General features: G+C 35.1%; 1 protein-coding gene across 4 annotated transcripts in view; it reads left to right on the top strand.

Annotated features, from left to right (window-relative positions):
- Window positions 1-22608, top strand: part of CFAP47 (cilia and flagella associated protein 47) — a 360791-nt gene that overhangs the window by 334026 nt on the left and 4157 nt on the right. For all 4 annotated transcript variants that reach the window (XM_068916942.1, XM_068916957.1, XM_068916948.1 and 1 more), the window contains 3 exons: window positions 464-635; window positions 2072-2233; window positions 11493-11661. In XM_068916942.1, coding sequence (XP_068773043.1) covers window positions 464-635; window positions 2072-2233; window positions 11493-11661 — 503 coding nt within the window. The remainder of the gene's footprint in view (window positions 1-463; window positions 636-2071; window positions 2234-11492; window positions 11662-22608) is intronic.

Below are 22608 nucleotides of genomic sequence, written 5' to 3' on the forward strand. Positions count from 1 at the left end.
AGGGAATAAGAGAAGAGGCTGCTAGTGACATCTTTGCTATTTTTCACTGTAGTGACTGTTTCTCAGGCTGGTAGCTATCAGTGGTACTGATGTTGTTAATGACAATTTGCTTTGAGATTGGCCCAATGGAATTATTGACAAGTAGTATCACATTCTTGCAATTTACGTTTGGCTGGTGAACTAGAAATATCTCACTGTACTGCGGAAGTGGTAGCCAGAGCGATATTCCTGTTATTGTTAACCTCTCCTAATTCTTCCAGCTTCCATTTTGCCTGTGTAATCTATCATATGAAATTGGAAGATTTTGCTATGCAATCAGAAGCAAAACAGTCAGGTTTTGGTAATTAGTAGTTTTACTTGTTTGTCACTTTTGATAAGAAAAGCCAGAAATGCAACTACTAGCCAGTCAAATGTTTGCGATTTGAATATACATAAATCTGTCTTCTACTGTTATATCGTTTAGGTTTTTCTACAACAGTGGAATTTCTGTATGAATTGAAATATCAATCAGATAAAATTAAATCTCAGCTTGACTCTTTGGTGGGTATACATCTAATGCAAAAAGAACGAGATACAGAGTCTGGAATTATAACACTGATCTTTAATATAGTGTTTGCACCTAACAAACCAATGAGGTAAGTCCTTACTCTTCCTTACTACTAATAGAACATGCAATAAAATCCTATCCGATTAAGTTTAGCTAAGTATACACCTCCCTGCACTTCTTCATTCTATTTTCCCCTCTGAGATCTACGGTCTTGCTGCTTCTGCTTATGATATCTTTGATATTAAAACTGACAGTGTTTCTTTCTAATGCCTGCTGGATGGTTCTGTTGAGTTACTGCCCTGTTCTGTGTGTCCATCAATTTACTTGTAATCATTGGAGTACTGAAAGTGTTACAGCCTCAAATGAAAATTACTTGCTCTCTAAGTAAAGCATAGAGACAGGATAGTCTGTCAGCCTCGGAAAAACATTTCCTAGACAGACATGTGTGCATATTCTTTGGCGAAGTGGGGTGGTTTATCATGAAATGAGTCTGCAGTTTCCCAGTAACAATGGTTCACAGGAAAATGGTACCCTCTTCTATAGCTGTGATGTAAAAAATGGTCATTTTGCTTTGCTTTAAATTAGTACATCCCATCCCTTTAAAAATAAACTGTGAAAGGGCCATTCTTTTGGAGAGAGTGAGAAATTGTGTCTTTCTTTGGAAGAAGCCAAGCATGTATGGTGGACAGGCTTTCTTGAAGCTTCTATCAAGAAAGTGCAAGCAAAAGAGAAATTGGGAGGCTGGATGCTACCAGGAAGAGAAGAACAGACACTGCCAGAGTGCAGGGGTTGTGTACAAAGGATATTTTTAGACTGCAGGCAGGGACTGTGTTGGCAGTAGTCGAGTAAGTTATTGGAACAGACTAAGAGCAAGCCACTAGGAAAGTCTATCCACCCATGTCCACACCTTTTCTATTTCTATTCTGTGTGTCCTCCTCCCGCCCTTTCTTTTTAAATCTTTATGTACCTGAGACCTGTCAAGCCTGGGGTAGAGGACAGAAAGGCTGCAATTAAATTGGTTTCTTTATCATCCAGATCTACAGCACTAATTCTCTTTTCAGACAGTTCAAAGCCATCATAGTCTGGCATTTTCTGAAAGTACATAGACCTAAGTCAGATCTATTTGGTTCTAATATGTACTGCTAACATGTTCGGGACCAAATTCTCCTCTAACACCAGAATAAATAAAGAATAACCAGTAAAAAAAATTGAGTTAAATCAGAGTAAACAGAAGAAGAATCAAATCTCTGGGCTGTGCCCATCGTTTTGCTTTCATATTATGTCCTTTCTTACATTATACTGTAAATATCAAGTGCTATTTAGGCTCCATTCCAGTCTAAAGTATAACTGATATATACTATGTCATATAAAATTTAAGACACCTTCCAATTGAAAGCCATCTGCACTTTCATTTTACTGAAGTATAGTTCTACACACACAGAAGCTTATTCTGGATATTTGTTTACTGAGTTTATGTTTTATTATGTAGTTCTGTGCAATGAATGCTTTAACTTAAACTTTAAGGAATGCAGCAACTCTAGTAGTACAGTGTGCCACAGGAGGAATCTGGAAGTTTCCAATACTGTTCATCGCTATGGAGCCAGAAGTGGATGATGTTATCAACATTGAAGCAGCTGGCCTGAATAAGGAAACTATAGTTGGCTTTAAGCTTACAAGCCAGACAAGGTAAAAATACTTATGATAAAGTATTTATACAATTTTCTGAAGGTTGTAACCTGTGCTCAAATACATCAAATATGATAGATTTGGGCAACAGAAGCAAAACTGAGCTGCAGCTATCTCAGAAATAGGTCATTACTTCCAAGTGCCACACTGTGTCGGTAGCGAATGATGGTTCTGAAGCTGTACTATAGGAAACAGCAGGGCTCTACACCTCAGTCTATAGCCACCACGAGAGAATTGGTGGAGTAGGTCCAGATGCTTGTGTTCTGACTCTAAAGTTTTGCCATGAAATGCTTTTGGGTGTTAAAATATATAACGCAATGCTAAGGAAGATGTGTCATGATATTAAAGGCTTACTTTACGGAACATTTACAGAGCTCTAAATGATTTTACTAATTGATTTTGCTAAACTGGTTGTTTTTCAAAATACTTTATGCGTAAAACAAGCCAAAAAATCTTTTATATTGTGCTTTAAAAATTTTAGAATGAGCCATTCTTTTTAAAGTATTCGTATTTTATTATGTAGGAATGTTACTGCATTCTTGTTTACTCTGTCCTTTTATTAGATATAATAATTGTGTCAGAGTCTTCAGTATAGCAGGAACTCAAGGATTCCATTGTATATTATAGATAGATAAGCTTTAAAATAGTAAAAAGTGAACCTGAAAGACAATCATGAGGCTTACAATTTAATTAGTTTATGGAAGTCTTAAAGCTTCCTTAAAAACTTTTTTTTTTTTTTTTACTGTATATCTACCCAATGTACCAGATACTGAGATTAATAATTAACTTTCATTGTAGATGCATGCTTTTGCAGCATCCCCAGGAAGAAGTGTCCTTGGTTCTTACTGATTTTTCTAAGAGATTATTTCCAAAAGCTATGCATTGCAGATGGACACTTATTCCAGCTTTCAGGTGACTGTCAGTGATGATAATTCGTGAGGACTCTGAAAAAGGCTCTGCTACAATGTTCAAGTTAACAGCTTCAGGAGAACGGGCTGTTTCAGGAACAAAAGTGAAGCAATTGCTCTGGCAATACTGTAATCTTTTGGTAGGTGTTTGATAGTAGTGAAGAGACCTAATGTTCTCAAAAAAGGTATTATAAAGTCTGAATCATTACAGTTATATATAGAAGGAGCCTTGATGGAAGGCAGATTCTCTTTTTCCTTCAAAAACATTCAAACTTTATTTTATATAAGAAGGGTTCCCCCATACACATTTTACATACAAAATGTAATGCTTGCATGTAATGAATATGCTCTATACTGTGAACAGTGCCAACAGCTGCTCTGTAAGTTTTGTATTGCTTTATCTTATGTTTGATTTACTTAGGGTCTTTTGGTGGTGAAGATTTTGTTATGGAAATAGAGCAGTCAGCCAACTAAAATGTAGCATTCGGGGTCTTTACTTTAAAAGCAATTACACAAGAAACCTGTATATTACAGATGTAATTTAATGCTTAAATAACTCAAATAGTTTAGATTAAAAATAAAGCCATTAAATATTAAAATATGGATTAAGAGGTTTCAGTTGGGATATGGAATATCAACATATAGCCCTTTCCAGAGAAAAATGATCACCACTTTGGGTTTTTTCCTAAGTAAAGAGTTAGCAGCCCAATCCAATGGAGAATCGGTTCTGGTACTTTAAAAGAGGTGAGTCTTTTTCCCTTGCGTATATATATTTATATACTTTCTGTATTCTTTTCTTATGGATAATAACTCATTGCACTGGTTCTTTGAATGAGAGTAACTAGCAGGGAAACAGAGAGGTGTTTTCTGTGTAGCCCTCTAGAAAGGAAATCTACAACTGTGTCTGTTTCTCTTTTATCTACCTCTAGGACAGAGTGGTTGCGTGGCCTCACTACGAAGAACTGTACTTCTTTTGGGGTTGGCAGGGTTCATAGTGATGCAATGCAACAACAAAAAATTGGGAACTACTGCACAAAAAAAGGGCAGTATCTTGTTAAGGGTATATTAGGATTCTCTGTGTATACCAATTTAGTTGACAAGCCTTAGTGACACCAAGAGCACCTCTGGTGGCCTCTATAAAGCTTTAAGGTCAATTGTTTTAAGTTTTTTTTTTTAAATATCTTCTTGTCTCTTTAATTCCCCCTACCCACAGCAAAACGTGTAAGAAATACTTAAGAGTAAATTAATGATTTTCCAGTTTACCAGTAAATATACCTGATATAGTTGCTTCAGAAATGATATTACAGTTAGAAAAGGGAGGGGAGTTACTGTGCTGTTCAAAATGATTTATAATATGAAAACTCTGAGAACCTCATGCAAGTATGCAATGCATTCTGTTTTTTAATAAATTTAAAATAGAGATACACATGCCCCTAATGAGCAAAAGACCAATATTTTCAGTGACTAGTGAAAGATACTGGGAATCCAGCCACATACTTTTGCTGTATGAAGAAAATTCAAATATATTTTTAAAAACTGTCTGCGCTTAGGACAATTGTGATATATGAGTAGTCCAATATTTTATTTTCAGCTTAACAAATTCAGAAAGGACATACTGTTGGGTGTTTCTTTATAATGACATTAAGATTGCTTAGAAATAAATAAGTAGATTTCCCTTGTTAAGTACGAAAAATCTGCCATTTTATAACAGTCATAGATGATCTTTTGTGGTATTTGTCATAAATGTAGGCTTAATTCAGCACCAGCTGAAATCATTGGCAACATTTCCACTGAAGCAATTGGCTTTGGAGCAAGCCTCTAGTATTTGTTTTAACATTAGTGTTTGTTTTAGTACCAAATGCATTACTGAAAGCCAATGTAAACTGATGTGTGTAATGACAGCGATATTAGCCAAAAAGGAATAGATAAAATGTTACCCCTATAAATAAAAATTATATAAATTTGTTTGATATCCATTTTAAAATATTGGTCCTTTCTATTTATGCTGATCGCTATGTGTTTGAAGCAGAGTACAAAAATTCTGACAGTGATGCTGTGCTTAAGAAAACTAGTCCTTTTTGCATTTGAAGATTACTGAAAATAACTTAGTTTTTAATGTATTTTTAATCAATTATCTTTTGGGATCAGGACAGTTTTACTAATAGAGAACTGTTTTCTGGAGAATATTTGCTACTATATATTCTAGTACAGATGCAGTTGCACTTATTTCTTCATGTTAAAATATTGGCACCCAGCTGCAGCAGAGTGTGCCTCACTTATTTTCCAGTGCAGATTCTTCAGTAGCCAACATGCAACATGTAGATAGATATATATGAACACTGCTTTCACTTGAAAAGTTTTGGTAATTTGCATTAATTTTGAATGTTTGTTCAAAACCGTGGATAATTCTCTCCTGTTCATTCTATGTTCTTAATTCTCATATACATAACGTTTCTCTGAGGTAATTCTAGCTTTCCATCACTAAATTACTGATGGTTTGAATCTTATATTGCTTCCTCTATACAATCAAATTTTATCCATCCTACTCTTCCGCCCCAACCTTTCATTCCAAATCTCTGTTTATCGCATACCAGAGATTTCTTGCATTGAGGAAGCTTCTCAGATGAACTCAGACTATGCTTCTGTAAAGCACACTTAGTGTCAGCTATCACAGAAGCCAAAAAGATGGCATTGGTATGGTCTCCACAGAGTGGCATATGCATAATCCAAGGCTCCGCCAGATTGTGGAAACAGGGGTAGAATAAAGAGAGAGCAAGAAGATGTGGACTGGGAGAAGACAGGAAAGCTGAATTTAGACTTTAAAATGACTGCATATGCAGATTTAGTTGTGTTAATAGCCTACATTTCATATTTTGTACACTGAGGTGGATGTGTTCCTTATTTCATCTGTGCTCATCTCCTAGTGCATAGAATAAATGTTCAGTAAAGAAATTCCTTGATCATAGAAAATGAATGTTAATGCTGTCTAAAGAATAGTGAGCAATCCAATTTTTCCAGTACCTTCCATAATTCTAAAGGGAAAAACAAAAATTGCTTTATAGTTAAAACTTTGAAAAATATTTCTGCTTTTCTGTAATTACTGCTGTATTTCATTAGAACTACCAGGAGCTAGAATTATGAATGCTGCAAGAAAACGCATTCATTAAGTTCCCAGTATACTTACTCTCCCTCATACATTGCTGTGCATATTATAATCCTGAATTCCTATATCAATGTCATTGTTACCAGTTCTGTGAAATTCTACCATTCTTCTAAATATGTAATTAGAGTACTTTATCTTAGTATCTCCCACGTAGTGGCAGCTGCAAAGTACAAATGTGGACTAAGCTCCATTTTTGGAGTCTGAATATAGGTGACATAGTGCAAAATGTTGACAATGCTGTACATGCAGCAGACCTTCCAAAAAGCGACGACCATCCTTCTTAGCACTATGATATCTGAGATTTAACATATTTAGCCAGGAACTTTATTTAGCCGTATTATCGGGACCTCCTCTAGCAGGAAAAGCCACTTTACCAGTCTGTCTATATAGTACATCTTGGTATGAAGAGAGTTAGATTTTCTGAAGACAAAAATCATAGCTCCTGCTTTTGATTTTACAACATGTAGGCATCAAAAGTGATATTATATTAGGAAAAAGATACCTTGAAAGTCATTTTGTCATGCAGTGTTTCATCAAATTTTTAAAAGTCTTCAAATGCTGAAGCAATCTTTCTAAAACTTTACAGTGGTAAGTTGGATGGACATCTCTTCTGACGTCCAGAGTTCAGGATTTACAGATGCTCTTGGTATGTAATACAATCAGCTATGAGGAATGATGAGGACAATCTCATTCTTTCCTTATTTGTCATTTTTTTAATGAAAAATAACCATCTAAATCATGCCAACTATGACTAATAACTTTAGAGAATTTCACAACTGTATAATGCTAATGAGCGTATAGAAAGAACTTCACTGTGTAATAACTAAAATCTCATGCATTTTCCAGCAGGTGTTAACTATGAATTACAGCAAGTGAGTTCAGTTATGATTAACTATTTTTGGAAGCACATTGCAGCATTTTCAAATCGCACCCATTATTTCCTTAGCAGTTATATATTTCACAGATGAATAGGCTATGTTATTCTTTTTTTATTGAAAAAAGTACATTTGGTCCAAAGTATCACACAGTACTTTTTAAGTATGGTTTGCAAAATACTGACTTTTGTTACGGAGTGCATTTCTAAATTTCTGTAGGAATAGTTCGCTACTTCACTAGATTGAGGAAGAGCGGAACAAATAAAGCTATTTTGAACCTTAGTGTAATAAAGACTTCATTGTATTTTCAGGATTATAAGTTTTAGAGCACTTTTTTTTGGTTGAAGACATAAGGTGCTATCTGTTTTCAATTTACTGGTTTAAAAATTACCTAACGTGAGAACACTGACTAGCATAAACTGCTATATAAAAATAATGTGAAATGAGGATTAAAGGAGTAATTATAATTATGTCTATTAAACGAGCTCAATTTCCACTCTTCCTGTTGTCATGATTTTATTTCCTAATTAATTTTTAAATTCAATTTAGTATTTACTATTGTTCATTCTTTGAATAAGGAGAGAGTTCATATTATCTGATAGCAATATCCAACCATTAGGATAGTAATTATAGAACACGCGAATGGGAAGACACATTTGCTTCTCTGGTTTAGATGGCCTCTACTTTATATTTACTAATTCAGTTGTACTTGATTTGTGCATGTTTTCAAAACTCTACCCTACATATCATTCAGCTTTATCAAGTAAGTCTGTATCTGCCACCCTTGACTTAGACAAAAGCCTTCTTGGGAAAATATGAAATGCTTCATCCCTATTCTTCATGACTGAGAAATGAGAAGCCAAAATGACTCCAGAGCTGTTTTACCTGGAGCAGTAATCAAAGAGCAAAGGAGGAATTAATTGTTAATAATTGTAAGCAATGTAATTATTAATTTTTAATTATACACTAAATATACAGACACTGAAAGCTATAGTGTTGGAAATTTGGGTGCTGTTTTGGGGACTTTGGGAATCTGTAGCTTTTTCTGTACTATAGATGATGACAATGAGAAGACATGCTAGCAAGCTACCAAGGATTCCAGCTAGTCTCCCTGATGTGAACATCAGTGAAAACACCGCTTGATTTTTCTTGTGTGGCCATCTTTAGATATATTTTTAACAGAAAAATCCGTGATTTATCAGAACTACAAGCACTATAGTGAGAGGTTCCTGTTTCTAACTGTATGTGAATAAGTTTTTAATTGCTAATTCTCATGCCAGTCGCCATATCCACCTCAGCATCTTTTTTGGCCTACTATATTATTCAATTTGATAGAATTTCTGTTTTCCTTATTTAGACATAGGTCCTGCTTCAAGGAACATTTTATGTCAAGTAACTGACTTCAGTCTTCCTAAAACTGCTGGGTTTTAAGGAAGGGAAGAGAAGGGAAGGGAAGGGAAGGGAAGGGAAGAGAAGGGAAATATTTTAGGTGTGTATATATATATATATATATATATATATTTATATGTGTGTGTGTGTGTATAAATGTGTGTGTGTGTGTATTCAATCTTCACAGAAAAAATGCAGCAGCCTCTAGTATCTTTTCTCAATGCTATCTAGAGGCATGTTGATTTTTTAAAGCATTTTAATATTTTTCTTCATTTTTCTTTCTGTGGATGAAAATCTGGCAAAGTTAGTGCAATATGATTTTTTTCTGACGTGGCAAATATGAGTATCTTGCATGAACAGTTATACATAAGCTTTCTGACAGTTTCATTCTAAACTATCTTGTCCATTTTTTGGGATTAAAACAATGGCTTTTTCTCTTGTACATTCTCTAAATGTTTTGAGGACTCATTTCTGGTATTTGAAAAAAGTTACTGTCATCACACTGCTAAGGTGCAGTTTCTGCAATAACGTCCCTATTCGCTTGTGTCTTCTGTGCATGCAGCCTCTCCCACTTCATTTAGCCTTTCGTCATTAGAGCTATTATCCGAGTCATGCTCTTGTATCTCTCTTGAAGACGCGAAGCGTTTATTAGTAGGTGCCATCCCTGACTAGCTGGATGCTTTTCCTACTTGCCAGAAAAGAGACTGAGCACAAGGGAGAAAGAAAGCACTATCTTACAATGTTTCCTGTATTCAATAGAGCAGTTATGTTAGAAGAGGAAGACCTGTATTCAGGTTCCTGGTGCAGATCAGAATCAAGGCTTAAATCTCACACCGTTTTTGATGAGTGCTCTACTCTGCCACTTAATATAAGACTACTCTTTTCCATCCCTTGCCTGTCTTCTGTGTATAGTAGGTTTGCTGTAAGGGTTCACATTTGAGCAGGCCTTACTGGAAAGCAGATGTGAAAATTCAGGGTTTGGATGGCAAGAAGTGAGAACTCAGGCCGTAACAAGATTGGTGCTTATAGTGGTATAAACGCAGCTGCACAGCTTGAGGTACCACAAAAAGATTATCAGCATAAGCTTGATGTCACAGGACTTGAAATGCAGCTTCAGACGTTCAGTAGTTTCGACCACCTTGATGGCACCTAAAGGAAAAGTTAAGCTAAATCCACTAATGCACCAAAGTCTGATGGCACTACTAAATTTAATGTTCTTCTATAATTTTTTTGAGGAGGCGGAAGGTTTCTGGTTTCCATTTTTTGTACTGGCACTGTTTGTTTCTACAGACTTGGAAGCTGACTTTTTTCATGATAGTACTTTGAAGTTAAGAAAATTTTTCATGAGAACATATGCAAAAGGAGAGCTATTTATAAACAACATAACATAGACCCAATGTACCATCCACTGCATAGCACTTGCCCAGGAAATGTGGGACATTTCCATGGAGATATGAATAGTCATAAAATATTAAATTACACTCCTTTGTATTTTCTTTGAAAAGCAGTATTATTTCTAGCGTGACAACCCATGAATACACAGACTTGAATAGTTTTCCTTTGAGTTGTTGTTAATTTTTCATTCTTCAAGTTTTATCAACTAAAAATGTAGCTCTAAGCGTGATATTTGCCCTGCTGTATTATGGCAGAGTGTCTTGAGTTGTTTTTTGAGAACAATATTATATTTCCACTTCAATTTCTTTTGTTAACCTTCTGTATATTCACAGGTTAGCTAATGTTCATATTTTAAAAATGCACACAACATAGAGTAAGAATAGTCAGTACGCTAACAGAGTGGACTAGCCAGATGGGAAGGAACTATAAGACTGAAAGTGGCAAAGGTCCAGGAGAAAGTTGTTCAGATGGGTTGGATATTGAAGAATTATGGGAAAGAAAGTGCAGAACATAGGCTAAGCAAATGAAAGTAAAATAAGAGTCTAGATGGCAATGGAGATAACCTCTGCAACATATGACAGGACTGAAAGGAGAATACTTGACTGCAAAGTATGTAATGTATACTTTCATGCTAAGAATATGTTTATGACAAAGAGTCATTGAGGAATTCTGATAGATAGTCTTCATTTTGGGATTGGCTAAAAACATTTCATTTCCTCTCCTGTTTTTTTCCTCTCCTGTCCCAGTTTTTCCTGGGAACAAGACATTTCCTTTGATATTAAACAAGTCCTACAATGTCTGTGACAAAAGTTCTTATGAGGCTCAAGACATACAATATCTGCAGAGGAATGTAATATTTTTTATTGCGATATTTTAAAGTGTTTATTTGTGAAACAAGGAAAACTTGGAAAACAGAGATAGAAAACCAGAATTTCCCATATATTCATTTCAAGGCTTACAGAACTCCTTCCCATTCTGGTAACACTCCACTAGACTGCAAACTTGGTCATAAAACTTAATAAAATGGTTAGGTTGTCAGTTTTACTTGATTAGAGATTAGAAAAGTGAGGATTTTTAAACAAGAAAAGTGGAGTTTCAGTCTGACATGGAGTTTACTTCTATTAGTATTATTGAAATGGGTAATTTTCAGTAACAAAACATGTCCCTATGCATAATTTCAGCTGTCTTGACAAACTGAGAAAAGTGATTCTGCTTTTTTAAGTGGAAAATCTATCCACTATCATTATTCTATAATTAATATAGTATTCATAATAAAATATTAATGTTGGAAATGGAAGACCTATGTTCAGATGTCTATATATAAAGATTATAAGTATTTATAAATAAATGTAAATAATTACTACAGGATAATTACTTTGTAAGTAGCAATGCTATTATTATTCTGTAAGCATTCCATAGGCTGCCAAATTTCCTGATTCATGCTACATGGTGGCATAAATGTTTGGTTGTAGATAAATTAGTATTAAGATACTGTAAAATGCACAATATCCTCCTGTGCTTTTTTGTAGGTACCCAGTGCCATTCACTGCATACTTCCTGGCAGGCAGTGATCCTGAGTTTGTCGTACTGCCGCAAGCTGGAGAACTTCTCCCAGTAGGCACTGTTGGAACCCATATAACAGTGGGATTCAAGCCAAGAATGTACGGCAAGAAGCATAGAGCAATACTTGTAATTCAGGTAAGTCTTTGTAAATACAGTACATCAGACGATAGTACTCCACTTCAGGAGTGGAAGGAAAAACACAAAAACACACAGATTCTGATTATTTTATTGCTTTTCACTATAGACAAGAATAAAACTCAATTATGAAAATTAACTTGTGGCAAGCTTGAAAAACATATTTTAACTTCTTTGTATTTATTCTCTCTTTCACTGGAGATAGATACTCATATTGGCACATGTGTCCCAACTGTATGCACAAAATGACAGAAAGATTTTTTAACAGAAATTCAAAATAATCATATTAAGAAATAGTGGAGAATGTGAGTAATTGAATATGTGAGGCCTGAGTTATTGATTTTACTTGTTTTATACCATATTAGATCAAAGGCACTAGAAGCTAGATACTAAACAGCAGAAGTCAGAATTTCAGAACACAAATCCAGGAATAACTCTTTAAAACTAAGCCTCAAAGTAAACAAAAAGAAATGTTGGTTAAGCAACTTCTGTCAGACTGAAGGTCAGGAAACGTATTAGGATCTGAAGACATTTATACCCAGAGGAGTAAATATGTATGTTCTTACTACTGCAGGAATGGATTTTTAGAAGTGTTTTAAGTCATTCTTAAAAGTGAAAGAGTTTATCCAAAATATATAGTAGGGGTAAACACCCTAAACTCTCTCCAGATGATGATTTCTACTTCAAACTTATTCACTGCATGTTGGCAGTGTTTTTAGGTTACTATACTAGAAGTGAAACAGTAACACTGATTTACAAAATAAGAGGGTCAAAATAGAATTGATAAAAAGATGCATGGCAAATAACTGAACTGTTTTATCTGTCTGAGTGGCAACTTGTACAACAGTGCATAAGAAATTTGAATTCTAGGAAAACAAGAAGACTCTTTAATCCCTCATACTTGTTTTGTTTTACTTGATTAGACATTTGATTAGTTCATTCTTTTTACATAAAGTGCAAGGATAGCTTTCTCTTTCATCTGAAAAAGAAAATAACTGATTGAATTTATTCTGTTTTCTTTTATATTTAATGTTTAAATAATGTTGTGTGACACATTTCAGAGCTCAGAAAATTCTAATGTACTTCTGGAACTGAAGTTGTGTTCTGAGGCATGATGCACTTAAATTAGCCATGTTCATCTTTGTCTTAACTTCCAGTGCTAACAAAGAGCTCTACCAGGATAAATTGGTCTGGAATGTGATAAACATCATGTTCAAAGATTATCATTAGCTTTCTCAGAAGTCAGTCTGTAATCCAGATTTTTCTCTTTTAGGAATTTGTCAGTACAGAAGATGTGCTCTGAGTAATTGGATTTTTAACTTACAACTTACATCTCAGTCTCAGGTTATGATCTAAACAGATGGCTCTTTACATCTCCACCTGTGGTGCTATGTATGGTTGTAGCAATTCACTCAAACATATCACTGCTGTGGATCACATCTTATCCAATCTACTCCTGTATGTTCAAAAATATGTTGAAGGCTCTAAATACTTGTAAGCGCAAATATTTTGCAAACCAATGATACACCATCACAATACATTAGAGATCTTTTTAACATCCTTACTCTACTTGAAATATTCAGATGCTTTGATGCTTTGATGAGACTTATCTTGTCTTTCCTCTTATTGATGGTCCTTTTGTGTACACTAAACTTCCTTCTTTCCGCTGTATAAGAACCTGTCATTCATGTAGTCTGTGACTGTTGGTAGTTCTGCTGCTAGGCTATCAACATCTACATGAAATGAGACTTGATGATATGTTGAGAATACCAGATACTCATTTCCGCATTCCCTGTTAGCCAAAATAATTTGCATTACTGACCCTGAGGGAGACAGATTTAGTTTGATAGTAAGAACAATATTAAATCACTCTTATTTGGGGAATAATAATGAAGGTGAAATGCAATTAATGTTACACCTAATGCTGTAGACCCTCCCTTGCACACATTCTTTCTAGTCAGTATATTGGCTGAGGCTTTGGCCTATTTTTAAAAGCGGTGAGGAATTGTCTGTTCTTTTTCTTTTACAGTGTTGCCTCCCTTCTGATACTGCTATAGTAAAAGACTACAGCACTCTTGCTGTAAAATTTCCTTTGCATTTCTGTAAAGCTATGGTCTTAGCACTAACATATTTTTATTATTAAATTCTATGAATAAAGAGTAGCAGAACTGTCATTTTTGTGTCCTTCAATGAACTGTGATAATTAGGCTGTAAAGTAGCAGAGATGACATTGTAAGTTCTTTCTCAGTTTTATGTTGGTCATTACAGTTGTGTTGCAAAGTGAAACAGGAAGTTGGGAGCACGAAGAAAGATCCTACAGTCATTTTTTACAACAAATGAAAACATTAAAGCCAAACATTGTACATTAAAGCCAAACATTGTACATGCAAATTTTTGTTTCTGTTGCCCTGCTGAGAAACTCAATCCTGCGGAGCTAGTTAGTGTTAAGAGATGGCAACTTATCTTTTCATGTACATTTTATTAACTGAATGTATTTATATAATTGAAATAGTGTAGCCTCATTTGTATTTTATGTACATAAATCAGGTACTTCATTGGATATTTTTTGAATCCTTTAAGATTTTAATATTCATTAATACTTACAGTAGATTTTATGGACAGCAAAAAACCTTAATTACTTTTCTAAAGCAATTCAATGTTCTTTAGCCATCATTAAAATTTTTATTCTCAGTCAACTACATATCAAAACAATTCAAGTTAGACAATTACTTGAATAGCTGTAAGAAATCTTAATTCTATAAAAGAAGTGACATGGAACTTGACTTTAAAAATTTCTGTAGAACAGAGAATGGAATCAGAGAATGTATAGTAAATAGCCAGTAAAGAAAACAATCATGGATGTGTATGTAGCCATGAAAGAGAACATCATAATCTGGTTGAGTTGCAAGCATGAAACAGTAACACATTACATAAAGAGCGTTTTAAATAGGTATTCCATAATGAAACTTCAACATTTACAGTAGCTTTCATAAACAGCACAGTTCTAACAAAACAAAGAGGTCTTGCCCCTAATGATAATTTCATGAAGAGAGCATGCTTCTTAGATGAGATACATAGCATTGTGAGGAGAAAAAGAAGTTCCTCGGACAAACTGACATCTCAAACCTAGGTTGTGACATGCTGCTAAACACAAAAACCAACTGAAAAAATGGAAAACCAGCTGAGATTTGGGTAAACGAGATACAGTTAAGGCAGGACAACAGGGAATTTTCTGTAAAGGCTTCCTGGAGCTGCAGTTGCTGCCAGGCACAAGACAGAGCAGCCAAGAGGCTGGCAAATATTAGGGAAAGGGCATATTCAGGTTGGTTTACAGTTGTTTTGCTGTCCTGAGTTGCACAATCCTTGCACTATGCTGAATTCAGCTAGAGATCAGAGCAATTGCTTTGTAATTCGTGGATGAGACTTCAGAGGTATTCTAAAGCAGAAGGCAAACAAAATAAGTCTTAAATGATAAAATACATGTCAGAGTAAACCAGATTGCAGATAACATTATCAAGCCCTCCAGAAGTCAGGCTTCTGCACTTTTATGACTGAATAATCACTAACTTAGCCTATGGAAGATAGCATATCAAAACCATTTGTCATGCTGTTCTGGAAATAAATGATGCAATGTGCAAGCCACGGTTGCTGGGTGTGGCTTCTCTAAGCTTTGTATGCAAACTTACATGTCTTAATAGAAAATGGTAACGTAATGTATTCAATAGCTTGATGAAAATACATCGTGCACTATTCCTCTTAGATTTGTCACCTACCATAGTATGTTATTCTAAGTTATATCTGTTAAACAGAATGAACAGGAAAAAATGTAAGAAAGCTAATAAGATAATTGAAATACTTTCACATTAAGAAAGAAATCACCTGTGTCCCTCACTGTTGGTTGATGTTGACCTGAGTTTTATATTTAAAGGCAGAGATCCAAGAAGTTGATTACAGACCGTAAATGTAGCACATCTATCATTAGCATTACTGGACTTTGCGTACAGAATCAATACTAAGAATTTTTGAGTCACAAGCATGAAAAAGTTTAGTTTTCCTACTGATACTACAATTCCCGTAAGGCCAGAAGACAGTAATAGTATGAGAACCATTGCTGTCAGAGGGTATTCAGACCATTTCCATTGCCAAAGGCATGGTTGATATTGATCGTATTGCATCTAAGCAATGCTGTGAAACATAAAATATTTCAGCTTCAGAAATCAATTAAACCGCCTTTAATTCTATCTGGAAACATTCCTCTAATTTTAAAAAATTACTGCTTATCCATCTTCTGAATTAGAAATGGGAAGGCAGGACCATTGATGCATGTGCACAGATCCCAACTTCTATGTCCACTATCTGAAAAAGAAGGACAAACATTTTTCACAGGCACCCCCAGACTGTGTTGTCAGGTCTGATCTCTCTGTTACCCTTTGATACCCTGAAATAAAGTGTTGGTGACCATTTCTCAGAATGGCTCAGTACTCTGGTTTTAAGATTACCACACTCTGTGTGAGGAATGGCTGAAGTCAAGTAAATAAATGATATGTTTTGCACCGTATTTTAATATCCAAAATCATTAGGACAGCTGTAAGTGATGGCAGAGAAGATGAGAAATGAAAGAAAACTGAGCTTATTGCCTTATATGCTACAGTCACATCCAAAAGGCTCTCTCCCTTTCTCTGTTGTAAACCTTTGTGGTCAGGATTGTCTTCCTAAGTGCCCTACCTTTCAAGTTAAATTTGTCAAAGAGAGCATCTTCCTGAAGAAGCTTTCATGAACGATTTATTTCAGAGAAAGTCCTCCAGGGCTTCAGACTCATATTTTCTCCCCCACTATTAGTGGTATCTTTACCACTAATTTATGCAGGAAGTTTTTTCATATTCCTTCCTCTTTACTTCATCTCTTCAGAAATGTAAATGTTACATTGTCCTAGCAGGATTTATGTTATATGCTCTGTGACAGTGCAAATAATTTTTGATTCAGAGGGAAGTTAATTCCTTGTCACCCCATTTTTCAGTGTTATTTTCCTTCTTAAGTAACTAGTCATACCAAAGGAGATGCTGTAATCTTCCATGAGTAGATTTAAGCCTTTATTTTCTACTGTCCTGGTCCTTCAAAAGTAACACTGTTCAGGAAATCATTTTCATGAGCAAAGGGAGGATAAGAAATTATTTTCATGGGCCAAGTGAGGACCGGGTGGATTCATCCCACTGAGTTCTCCTTGCTCCTCCTTTGCTTCTCCCTGCTCTCCTTGGTGCTCTCCTTTTATTTATTTATTTATTTTTTTCATGCATTCTTTCTAGTTGTCAGTACACAGAAATTGATGATTCATTATGGACTTGACTAAGATATGCTGTAAGTCACTTCAAATAGTAACTTACTGCAGTCAGTTTTCCCATGTCTGTTTAGGGGCCCTTCTACAGCACTGCATGGATCTAACAGGTGCAGACTCTGATATGTATTAGCTCCTCAACAGCATAAATGAAAGAAATTCTATTTCCAGTGTTTTCTCATCCCAAGAATTGAAACAGTCTGAGACCAGCCTACCGTGAGGAAGCTTAAGACCTTATGTTTAAAAACTAGCTCTAAAAAAATCTCTCTCTCGTCATTTTTTTCTTCCCTTAATTCTCCTTAAATTTAGAAATAGATTAGATTCTCCTTGATCCAGAGGTCTATATTTTTACAAGGTTGTTCTTCCAAGCTACCACAAATAGCTAAGACTTCAAAGAAAGCACTCTTCTGGCTGCTTATAATATGTTTGCCTCTTAAAAATTATGGAAGACTGGAACAACGAGTGAAGAGGAAGGCAAGGAATTACAGATTTTTACATTTACATAGATTTATAGTTTTTGATTTTTACCCATTAAAATACAGTTAACAACCTGAAGTCTTATGATAAACTTAGAAAAGAGCATATCTGGGGCATAGAAGTGTTGGATTAATTGTGAGTCTCACATTAGAAAAGATAAGTTGGAGCTAACCTTAACAAAGAACTGCAGATATGGAAACATTATAACACCGTTACACCCAAATAATGTTATTGCACCCCTAACTTAATCTTAAGGGACAAAAATAGAGAAAGAGACCCTTCAGCAGTTCATATAAAAAGTTCAGTTTAATATCATACTGTATACACTAATCATAACAGGCCATTCTTTTCTTGTCATGACTGCAGTACAAATTAGGGAATAGGGAATACTGGATGCACTACCTGTGGTTTCCTGGGGTGGGTTGGCTACTTTTTTGGAGTTCTAGCAAATATTATTTTGACTTTCCTGATTTAACACTGTTTGGAAGATAACAGCAATATTATTTACCTTCAAATTACTGATAGTTCCTACCATCCTAAAATAGATCTCTCCAGCAATTAATTAGCATATAACTCAGTATCACTGCCAGCCTATACTGAATATGCACGGGTGATCGGTGCTCTGTAAATTAATCCTGTGAATCATGAGCCATCTGTTAGAATGGGTTGAATATCAAAAATGTACTTTCATATAAATTATTTGGTGACTGTTACCAGTATTTGCTGAGTAAATTACTTCATGAGCATTATTCAATCAGCCATCTAACTTGTGATATCCAGTAAAAAGTGGCATTTGTCTTATTTTTGCATTCTTTAAAATAGTCTTCAGAAAGATTTAGCCTTGCAGATGGCCATTACTCCCACCAGGTGAGCCAAATTATTTCTCTCTTCACACTTCAGTTAGTTAGATTACTTTCAAGGACTTTCTAGGTATTGATAACAAAGTCATGCATTTCAACAAGAAATCCTCTTTCAGTCTTTTGAGGACACTCAGCCCATGATCCAGTCTTTCCTCTTAATGATGAAATCTCCTTTTTAATAATATACTAGTAATTGAATACTATTTTTGTGTACGTATATGTCAATACTATTGATCTTTGTAATAAGTACTTAAGGTAATTGCTAAGATTTGATTCACAATCATTCAATACCATGATGGAAGAAAATTTTATCTTGTGTTTATTATGACTTGAACAAATATGGTGCATATAGTTGGGAGGATTGTCAAAGAAATGCTAGCTTCCTAGCCCATTTAATACTTTCATTAGATAAAATAGCCATAAAACTAGAACAGATCAACAAAGGTAATACTTAGAGTATCCTATGTTCTTTGTACATAGCATGTAGGCTATAATATGAATCATCATATATTATAAACTTCTGAGACAGACAATATACTACTACAGCTTCAGATTTAAAAAACTTTTTTTCAATTTGAGGGATATTTTTAGCCCTAAAAGTGTTTATAAATTACCCTGGAAAACAGTTAAAGAAATGTTTCAGATTGCTTTTGGCAAGATCAGTTTGTCATCCTATAGATAGGTATTTGATTAGAAATGCACTGTCCTTCAAATATTATGATATTGAATACATATTTATTGAAGTTTGCATTTTCAGTGGTAACTGATTATACAGTGGCTGCGTCAATCTATGTCATGGATTTTAACTTACTGTTTCATAAATCAGATATGGTTAGGCAGATCATAAGACCGCAGCAAAATTCCTTGCCTATAAAAAAAGCTTATAATTCAGGCAGACAAAAATCATAAACAGAAATAAGTTTATTTAACTTATTTCATAGGTGACTTTCATATGTCTTGATGTCATACTATGATATTGCACATCTGATTTTATCATAGTACTTCCCTCTTTTTACTTCCTTTTCCAGATGTCTTTTTCCTAATTCTTCCAGTTTACTGCCATAAAATCTTGAATTTGGGTTAACGGAAAATCCTTGAGCCAACAGAAATAAGGAGCATCCCTGAGACAATTCCAGACTTTGTTAGATAGCATAGCTGAATGTAACTTTCTTATGCATATGTGCCCAAAAGAAATTTCAATTCTGTTTTAGGGATTTTTTTTTTAAGTGATGTAAGCTGTTATAACAAAACCACTGTGGAATAGGCTTAGAGATACCTTACAGGGAAGCTGGGATTCTTAAATACCTACATTCTTATTAGGTAAGATTATTCTCATTTTCTTCTTATCAGAGACTCCCCTTTTTATATTTCAATTTTAGCACATTATGTATATATTCAATAAGCTTATCTTTAGACATCTGTTTGTTACTACCAGTGCTAATTGTAATTGTACTAAATTTGGTATAATAATCAGCACTGCTGAAAGCATAGAGTTCCTCTGATTTGGGAAATTTTGATCTAGTTCTTAGGAAAGTGAATACAGCTTGTAAGTCAAATATTTTATCTTAATTGTATGGTTGTATGTAAGTGACCTTTCAAAGTCTGTCATCCTTCTGCCCCATTCCAGAAAAGTATGATACTTGATTACTCACCCGCTCCTTTGCTGTAACATGTCTGACTTGGAAATCCGCACATGCAGTATGGAAGCACTTACCTGGTTTCTGAACTTGGCGCGTTGGCTCTTGCCACAGTTTTCAGACTGATTAGAATAGTTGTAGTGAGTAAGCGGTACAGTCTTTAGCCTGAAGGGAAATGCTTAGGCCTTTAATAGCTTTTAAAAACCTAATATTTTGCAGTTCAAAGTAAATATTCTAATAAAACAGACGTTTGTGGGTGTTAAAAGGTTTTCTGAGAAGTATTGAATTCTTGGTTGTCTTGTAGTATTAACCCAAGCGTGTTGATAGTTACAGTAAATGTTTTCTATTCTTGTAACAACACCTGTTTCCCCTTTAGCAGAAAACACTGAACCAAAACAAGAGGCTTCCTTTTAATAAAAAAATACATAAACGTAGAATTTTTCCACGAGGAGTATCTACATCTTTCTTGGATGATGGCATATGCTTTACAATAGATAAACCGCTGTAGTTCAAGATGATAAATTAATTGGGATATTTTTTGTTCTTCTGTATGTTCTAGCTTGATGGATGCTGTCTAAAGGGTTCATGTGATAGCGTAGATCTGTTTAGCCTCTCTTTGGATCACAAGCATTATTCTATCTTAAATAATAAAATGAATTTTAAAAAAAGTCGGTGATGTTATATCTGAGCTGAAAGATTGCATGCAATCCTTTCTAAATCCCCAAGGAGGTCTCTCATCTCTCCAGCTTGCTTTTAAGTCTGCTTCTGTCGGGGACCCTCTCTTGCAGGCTTCCTGTTCCTTCACTCCGTGCTTGTCCTACTCCCAGCCCCACAGCGTTTTCCCATTTGAGCCCAAGTATTTCTGTCAGGGGAGGAGTAGTCTTCCCTCCTGCCACAGGACTGCACGTGATCCAGAGTACACCAGCACCAGAATAGGCAGCTTTTTTCCCCCAAAGTTGAGCTATGCACTTTTTTTTTTGGCAAAACATACCATCTGAGATACTTGTAGAGTGAACAGGAAATTAGCAAAGGTTTATATTGCCCAGCACTACCCAGAAGGTAGGATCACTTGTTTAATGCTGATGAGAAATGAAATTGAGAGATGACATAGCCCACCACTTTTATTTATATCCCACCCTAAACAATTAAGAACAATAAAAATAGTAAAGCTATAATATGTGTGGGTTTCATGAACAGAAATGGTTCTTTAGTAACTATATACTTGGTTTAAATCATTGGCTGAAACAACTATCAAATGTTTCTCTGACCTTGAAGCAATCAATGAATCATGCACACAGTGAATATGACCCAGGGGTTAAATTTTCTTCAAACTAAATTGTTAATCTGACATACTAAAGAAAGATAAACTATTTCACCTTGTATGGGAGTTAATAAGACAATTAGCTAACTCTAGAGAGAGATTTATTTTTCTTAAATGACAGCATTATCTTTGGACAGAAGATACTGATGCTGGTCCATGTCACACCTGCTTTTTTTGGCATTTATCTTTACAGTCAGTGGAGTTAGCAGATCACTGCACAGTATTAAATAAGGTTTATGATAAGGATGAACTAATATGCCTGTTTTACACAGGAATAATATTCAATTTAAATTAGATTTTGATTTTAGCAGAATAGTAATGAAAGTTTGAAAAATTATGCATGCATGGTGAGATATCTATTAAGATCTTATGCTTACTCTGGTGCTTTTAGGTCTTTAAAATAACATGATATCTGCAAAGCAGATTTTGAAGTAGAGGAGCACAGGAATGTATATATTAAGTTACCAAAATATAGTTTAAAACTTCAGAGGTTCAGGTAATAAGAAGAAGCACAATCAGAGATTTATACGGTGGTGATACTTAAGAGCTGTAACCATATACAGCCTATATGTGAAATATTGTATATACTATATAAATACATAGCAGAAAACGAACCTGTGCCAACGGGTTTACAACTTAATGGCCTGAAGCTTACTCCTGTTGAATAGCTGCAATGTGAATGCAAAACTGCTTGCAAAGATATCCCTTAAATGTACTGTAGCAAAGACAGAGTAGTGACTGGATGAGTAGAAGAGGAAAGACACTGAAGGGAAACATCACCAACTGAAACTTTTCTGGTAGCAAATATAAAATTCATATTTAACAAAACTAAAAAAAAATCATTCTCTTCTGTATGATATTATAAATGTGAGATGATTGTAGAGGAAGTTAGAGAGGAGAAGGTTGACTATGGCCTATTCAGTGATTTACCCAGACCAAAATTAATTGGCAGAATACAATAAATATCTAAACAAATTGACACATCATACGCTGGAGATGCTTTATGGCATTTAAAATATATGAAAATTTGTTGTGAGGGCTAGTTTGCAACTTGTATGAATAGCACTGATGGTCTCTGTAGGCCGAATCTGCTTGGAGTACTGACATGCCCTGCGGCAGAGCAGAAGCAGAGCTATCAAAGTGGGAAGAACAGTGGGGCCACAAGGCCAGCTACGGTGGAATTTGGATCGTTCACTAAGGGCTTGAGAGGAAAAACTCTTGAGCTTTAAACTTGACTCTTGTTCTAATTTCCAGATTGATTTGAGGGCACACACAGCCTTTCTGATCCTTAGTTTGCCTGGACGAGAACAGGCTGATGCT

The sequence above is a fragment of the Struthio camelus genome, chromosome 1 (genome assembly GCF_040807025.1).
Source record: "Struthio camelus isolate bStrCam1 chromosome 1, bStrCam1.hap1, whole genome shotgun sequence".
NCBI classification, from domain to species: domain Eukaryota; kingdom Metazoa; phylum Chordata; class Aves; order Struthioniformes; family Struthionidae; genus Struthio; species Struthio camelus.